Source organism: Heptranchias perlo, chromosome 36 (assembly GCF_035084215.1).
Source record: "Heptranchias perlo isolate sHepPer1 chromosome 36, sHepPer1.hap1, whole genome shotgun sequence".
Classification (NCBI taxonomy): Eukaryota; Metazoa; Chordata; class Chondrichthyes; order Hexanchiformes; family Hexanchidae; genus Heptranchias; species Heptranchias perlo.
In genome coordinates this window covers 24173238-24180795 of record NC_090360.1, presented here as the reverse complement: position 1 = coordinate 24180795, position 7558 = coordinate 24173238, and the positions used below count along the sequence as shown (strand labels likewise).

General features: G+C 59.3%; 1 protein-coding gene across 3 annotated transcripts in view; it reads right to left on the bottom strand.

Annotated features, from left to right (window-relative positions):
• Positions 1-4801: 4801 nt before the first annotated feature.
• The window catches only part of tbrg1 (transforming growth factor beta regulator 1), an 83420-nt gene continuing 80663 nt past the window's right edge, over positions 4802-7558 (bottom strand). For all 3 annotated transcript variants that reach the window (XM_067972768.1, XM_067972769.1, XM_067972770.1), the window contains one exon: positions 4802-5091. In XM_067972768.1, the coding sequence (XP_067828869.1) occupies positions 4952-5091 (140 nt within the window). In that variant the 3' untranslated portion in view covers positions 4802-4951. The remainder of the gene's footprint in view (positions 5092-7558) is intronic.

Below are 7558 nucleotides of genomic sequence, written 5' to 3'. Positions count from 1 at the left end.
CAGTGAACTGACAATCGACTGCTGAATCTAATCCATTCCAGTAAAGGGGATGGAGACTCTGCCTTAAACAAGAGGTCCAACACGATGAGCAAAGGATCTTTAACTATGAAAAAATAACTGGTGCAACGGCCAATATAAATGCCATGTAATAAAAACACATTTTTGACTTTTTCAGTCACCATGGATCAGTGGCCCTAATTATAAATGGGCACAATTGTGGAATCCATTCCCAAACACCACAGAATCATAGAATGGTTACAGCACAGAAGGAGGCCATTTGGTCCATCGAGCCCGTGTCAGCTCTTTGTAAGAACAATCCAGTTAGTCCCACTCCCCTGCTCTTTCCCTGTAGTCCTGCAAATTTTTTTCCTACAAGTATTTATCCAATTCCTTTTTGAAAGTCATGATTGAATCTGCCTCCACCACCCTTTCAGACAGTCCACTCGCTGCGTAAAATAGTTTTTCCTCACATCGCCTTTGGTTCTTTTGCCAATCACCTTAAATCTGTGTCCTCTGGTTCTCAACCCTTCCGCCAATGGGAACAATTTCTCTTTCTTTACTTTATCTAAACCCTTCATGATTTTGAACACCTCTATTAAATCTCCTCTTAACCGTCTCTGCTCGAAGAACAACCCCAGTTTCTCCAGTCTATCCACGTGACTGAAGTTCCTCATCCCTGGAACTATTCTAGTAAATCTTTTCTGCACCCTCTCTAAGGCCTTCACATCCTTCCTAAAGTGCGGTGCCCAAAATTGGACACAATACTCCAGTTGTGGCCGACCCAGTGTTTTATAAAGGTTCAACATAACTTCCTTGCTCTTGTACTCTACGCCTCTATTTATAAAGCCCAGGATCCCGTGTGCATTTTTAAACGCTGTCTCAACCTGCCCTGCCACCGTTAAAGATTTGTGCACATATATCCCCAGAGCTCTCTGTTCCCGCACCCACTTTAGAATTGTACCATTTAGTTTATATTGCCTCTCCTCATTCTTCCTGTCAAAATGTATCACTTCGCACTTCACTGTGTTAAATTTCATCTGCCATGTGTCTGCCCATTCCACCAGCCTGTCGATGTCCTCTTGAAGTCAATCACTATCCTCCTCACTGTTCAATACACTTCTATGTTTTGTGTCATCTGCAAATTTTGAAATTGTGCCATGTACACCCAAGTCCAAGTCATTAATATCTATCAAGAAAAGCAGTGATCCCAGCACCGACCCCTGGGGAACACCACTGTACACCTCCCTCCAGTCTGAAAAACAACCGTTCACTGCTACTCTCTGTTTCCTGTCACTTAGCCAATTCTGCCCCCTTTTATTCCATGGGCCTCAACTTTGCTGACAAGCCTATTATGTGGCACTTTATCAAACACCTACTGAAAGTCCATATATACATCAACTACACTGCCCTCATCAACCCTCTCTGTTACCCCATCAAAAAACTCTATAAATTTAGTTAAACACGATGTGCCTTCAGCAAATCCGTGCTGGCTTTCCTTTATTAATCCACACTTTTCCAAGTGACTATTAATTTTGTCCCAGATTATCGTTTCTAAAAGTTTCCCCACCACTGAGGTTAAAATGACTGGCCAGTAGTTGCTGGGTTTGTCCTTACACCCTTTTTTGAACAAGGGTGTGACATGTGCAATTCTCCAGTCCTCTGGCACCACCCCCGTATCTACGGATGTTTGGAAGATTATGGCCAGCACCTCCGCAATTTCCACCCTTACTTCCCTCAGCAACCTAGGATGCATCCCATCTGGACCGGGTGATTTATCTACTTTAAGTACAGCCAGCCTTTCTAGTACCTCCTCTTTATCAATTTTTAGCCCATCCAGTTTCTCAACTACTTCCTCTTTTACTGTGACTTTGGCAGCATCTTCTTCCTTAGTAAAGACAGAGGCAAATTACTCATTTAGTACCTCAGCCATCCCCTCTGCCTCCATGTGTAGATCTCCTTTGTGGTCCCTAATCCGCCTCACCCCTCCTCTTATCAAACCTCCTCTTACTATAGAAGACTTTTGGATTCCCTTTTATGTTAGTCGTCAGTCTATTCTCATACTCTCTCTTTGCCCCTCTTATTTCCTTTTTCACTTCTCCTCTGTACTTTCTATATTCAGCCTGGTTCTCACTGGGTATTATCAACCTGACATCTGTCATACGCCGCCTTTTTCTGCTTCATCTTACTCTCTATCTCTTTCGTCATCCGGGGAGCTCTGGCTTTAGTTGCCCTACCTCTCCCCCTCGTGTGAATGTACCCAGACTGTACCCGAACCATTTCTTCTTTAGAGGCTGTCCATTGTTCGATTACAGTTTTATCTGCCAATCTTTGATTCCAATTTACCCGGGCCAGATCCGTTCTTAATGCACTGAAATTGGCCCTCCTCCAATTAAATATTTTTACTCTAGATTGCTCCTTGTCCTTTCCATAACTAATCTAGACCTTATGATACTATGATCACTGTTTCCTAAATGTTCCCCCACTGACACTTGCTCTCGTTAATCCCTCCCTGTAATTGAAATGAATTTATTTTATTGAGTTACCAAAGGTCACCTGTGCGTGTCAGCAGCAGTTTGATGCAGTTGGTGTTGGACTGCTGGTCGGTGAAGTGTTCGTCGCACCCTCATGCTCTTGCAATATCATTTTAGTGCATGCGCTTCAGCTAACAACATTTTCAGTCAGCTCTAATGCATATAGAGCGGAGGTTGTGGTGTGTGCTGAGTAAGCAATCATTGCCCAGGCAACGGTTCGAGTCCAGAAACTGGCCCTTGGATTGAGGGAAGAGTGAGGTAAACACAAGAGACTTAACAAAAATGGAAGCACATGGAATTGGAGGTAACCTATTGACATGGGAAGAAAATGGTTAGGAGATAGGAGACAGAGAGTAGGGATAATGGGAATGTACTCAAATTGGCAGGATGTGACTAGTAGAGTCCCCCAGGGATCTGTACTGGAGCCTCAGCTTTTCACTATATTTATAAATGACTAGAATGAAGGAATAGAGAGCTGTGTATCTAAGTTTGCTGATGACACTAAGTTAGGAGGCACAGTAAATAGTGTAGATGGGAGCAGAAAGTTGCAAAGGGACATTGAAAGATTCAGTGAGTGGGTAAAACTGGGGCAGATGGAGTTCAATGTGGGGAAGTGTGAGGTCATCCACTTTGGACCTAAGAAAGATCAGAGTATTTTCTAAATGGTGAGAAGCTCGGAACTGTGGAGGAGGAGAGAGATTTAGGGGTCCAAGTACAGAAATCACTAAAAGCTAGTGGACAGGTACAAAAAATAATTTAAAAAGGCTAATGGAATGTTGGCCTTTATCGCAAGTGGGCTGAAATACAAAGGGGTGGAAGTTATGTTACAGTTATATAAAGCTCTGGTCAGACCACATCTGGAGACTGTGTTCAGTTCTGGGCACCGCACCTCAGGAAGGATATATTGGCCTTGGAGGGGGTGCAGTGCAGATTCACCAGAATGATACCAGGGCTAAAAGGGTTAAATTACGAGGACAGGTTGAATAGACTAGGCTTGTTTTCCCTCGAGTATAGAAGATTAAGGGGTGATCTAATTGAGGTGTTTAAGATGATTAAAGGATTTGATAGGGTAGATAGAGAGAAACTATTTCCTCTGGTGGGGGGAGTCCAGAACAAGGGGGCATAACCTTAAAATTAGAGCTCGGCCGTTCAGGGGCGATGTCAGGAAGCACTTCTTCACACAAAGGGGAGTGGAAATCTGGAACTCTCTCCCCCAAAAAGCTGCTGAGGCTGGGGGTCAATTGAAAAATTCAAGGCTAAGATTGATATTAAGGGTTACGGAACCAAGGCGGGGAGAAGGAGTTAAGATACAGATCGACCATGATCTAACTGAACGGTGGAACAGGCTCGAGGGGCTGAATGGCCTACTCTTGTTCCTATGTAAAGAATCGGCTATCCAGCGACTCCTGCTGGCAGGTGCACATATGTGGTCGTTGGGTGAGAAGAGGATCATGCTGTGATGCCCTCCAAAGTCAAAGAGCCTCATTCAACATTCACTGCCTAAGCTCACAGATGGAGACTGGGTACTTGAGTGAGATACTGTCACCTTTAACCTGCCTCCCAGCAAGAGTTAGCATGTTGGGGGGGGGGGGGGCGGGGGGCAGAGGAGGAAATTAGCAGAAAAAAACCTGAAGCTTCACTGGGGGCAACACCCTCCCCCACCGACTGAACCTTCCAACCCCAGGGCACAAGTCTGCAATCCACACAGAGCGTCCAGACAAACTCCCAAACCTTAGTCCTGATGGGATTTAACCAGATATAGAAACATGGGAGGGGAGGAAGCGACCCGAGGCGGGTACGCGAGCGACGGAACCGGTCCAGGTACCTCCCCCCCCCTCCCCTCCCCCCCCTCCCCCTCCCCCCCCCCTCCCTCCCCTCCCTCCCCCTCCCCCTCCCCTCCCTCCCCCCCCCCTCCCTCCCCCCCCCTCCCTCCCCCCCCCTCCCTCCCCCCCCTCCCCTCCCCTCCCCTCCCTCCCCTCCCCCCCTCCCCCTCCCCCTCCCCTCCCTCCCCCTCCCCCCCCTCCCCCTCCCCTCCCCTCCCCCTCCCCCCCTCCCCCTCCCCGACCACCTCCCCAACCCCCGCCCCCCCCAGCACACTGAATCCCATCTCCTGGAAGAATTGGAAACACTGATATGCCGAATCGCACACACTGTGTGGTGGGAGATCGGTGCAGGTCCTGCAGTGCTGGAGACCTCGAGCGGAGGCAGAGTGATGAACAAATTAGAAGCAGCTCATCAGGTGTTGATAAATAAAATTATTAGCACTGAGGGTTTGATAATCTGTAAAACTTTATCAATTCAAATCTGTCCGTGTGTGGAACATCAATGTCACATCTCAGTGGAGGCAGCTCCACATTCACAATGAAGACCAGCTCCCTCCCTTCACCCGGCGGGGTCCGAGACCCTCAGACCCAAGCGTCTCATTCAGGCAGTTTGGGGGAGCTAAACGATGCAGGCGGGGTCACATGCTGTTGTGGTGAGGTAATCCGTTGCTGTGGGGATGATATCTGTGGTAACACAGGCTGCTGGGATGAGAGGCTCTTATTTAACTCCAGTGAAGCTGCAACAAGATTACAGGATCGTCAAGGGAGGAATCACAGAAAGTTCCAGCACAGAAAAACGCCATTCCATCAAACAAGGTTCTTGCCAGTGCATTTCTCCATGACCATCTCGTCTAATCCCAGCCTCCTGTTCACTCTCCGTACCCTTTAACATCCCTTGTTTTCAACAACTATCTTGCTCCACTTCATCAACTACCTCCCCGCCCCGCTCCGTCACCCGCCCCTCCCCGCCCCGCTCCGTCGCCCGCCCCTCCCCGCCCCGCTCCGTCGCCCGCCCCTCCCCGCCCCGCTCCGTCGCCCGCCCCTCCCCGCCCCGCTCCGTCGCCCGCCCCTCCCCGCCCCGCTCCGTCGCCCGCCCCTCCCCGCCCCGCTCCGTCGCCCGCCCCTCCCCGCCCCGCTCCGTCGCCCGCCCCTCCCCGACCCGCTCCGTCGCCCGCCCCTCCCCGCCCCGCTCCGTCGCCCGCCCCTCCCCGACCCGCTCCGTCGCCCGCCCCTCCCCGACCCGCTCCGTCGCCCGCCCCTCCCCGCCCCGCTCCGTCGCCCGCCCCTCCCCGCCCCGCTCCGTCGCCCGCCCCTCCCCGCCCCGCTCCGTCGCCCGCCCCTCCCCGCCCCGCTCCGTCGCCCGCCCCTCCCCGCCCCGCTCCGTCGCCCGCCCCTCCCCGACCCGCTCCGTCGCCCGCCCCTCCCCGCCCCGCTCCGTCGCCCGCCCCTCCCCGACCCGCTCCGTCGCCCGCCCCTCCCCGACCCGCTCCGTCGCCCGCCCCTCCCCGCCCCGCTCCGTCGCCCGCCCCTCCCCGCCCCGCTCCGTCGCCCGCCCCTCCCCGCCCCGCTCCGTCGCCCGCCCCTCCCCGACCCGCTCCGTCGCCCGCCCCTCCCCGCCCCGCTCCGTCGCCCGCCCCTCCCCGACCCGCTCCGTCGCCCGCCCCTCCCCGCCCCGCTCCGTCGCCCGCCCCTCCCCGCCCCGCTCCGTCGCCCGCCCCTCCCCGCCCCGCTCCGTCGCCCGCCCCTCCCCGACCCGCTCCGTCGCCCGCCCCTCCCCGACCCGCTCCGTCGCCCGCCCCTCCCCGCCCCGCTCCGTCGCCCGCCCCTCCCCGCCCCGCTCCGTCGCCCGCCCCTCCCCGCCCCGCTCCGTCGCCCGCCCCTCCCCGACCCGCTCCGTCGCCCGCCCCTCCCCGACCCGCTCCGTCGCCCGCCCCTCCCCGCCCCGCTCCGTCGCCCGCCCCTCCCCGCCCCGCTCCGTCGCCCGCCCCTCCCCGACCCGCTCCGTCGCCCGCCCCTCCCCGACCCGCTCCGTCGCCCGCCCCTCCCCGACCCGCTCCGTCGCCCGCCCCTCCCCGCCCCGCTCCGTCGCCCGCCCCTCCCCGCCCCGCTCCGTCGCCCGCCCCTCCCCGCCCCGCTCCGTCGCCCGCCCCTCCCCGCCCCGCTCCGTCGCCCGCCCCTCCCCGCCCCGCTCCGTCGCCCGCCCCTCCCCGCCCCGCTCCGTCGCCCGCCCCTCCCCGCCCCGCTCCGTCGCCCGCCCCTCCCCGACCCGCTCCGTCGCCCGCCCCTCCCCGCCCCGCTCCGTCGCCCGCCCCTCCCCGACCCGCTCCGTCGCCCGCCCCTCCCCGCCCCGCTCCGTCGCCCGCCCCTCCCCGCCCCGCTCCGTCGCCCGCCCCTCCCCGCCCCGCTCCGTCGCCCGCCCCTCCCCGACCCGCTCCGTCGCCCGCCCCTCCCCGACCCGCTCCGTCGCCCGCCCCTCCCCGCCCCGCTCCGTCGCCCGCCCCTCCCCGCCCCGCTCCGTCGCCCGCCCCTCCCCGCCCCGCTCCGTCGCCCGCCCCTCCCCGACCCGCTCCGTCGCCCGCCCCTCCCCGACCCGCTCCGTCGCCCGCCCCTCCCCGCCCCGCTCCGTCGCCCGCCCCTCCCCGCCCCGCTCCGTCGCCCGCCCCTCCCCGACCCGCTCCGTCGCCCGCCCCTCCCCGACCCGCTCCGTCGCCCGCCCCTCCCCGCCCCGCTCCGTCGCCCGCCCCTCCCCGCCCCGCTCCGTCGCCCGCCCCTCCCCGCCCCGCTCCGTCGCCCGCCCCTCCCCGCCCCGCTCCGTCGCCCGCCCCTCCCCGCCCCGCTCCGTCACCCGCCCCTCCCCGACCCGCCCCGTCACCCGCCCCTCCCCGCCCCTCCCCGTCGCCCGCCCCTCCCCGACCCGCTCCGTCGCCCGCCCCTCCCCGCCCCGCTCCGTCGCCCGCCCCTCCCCGACCCGCTCCGTCGCCCGCCCCTCCCCGACCCGCTCCGTCACCCGCCCCTCCCCGCCCCGCTCCGTCGCCCGCCCCTCCCCGCCCCGCTCCGTCGCCCGCCCCTCCCCGCCCCGCTCCGTCGCCCGCCCCTCCCCGACCCGCTCCGTCGCCCGCCCCTCCCCGACCCGCTCCGTCACCCGCCCCTCCCCGCCCCGCTCCGTCACCCGCCCCTCCCCGCCCCGCTCCGTCGCCCGCCCCT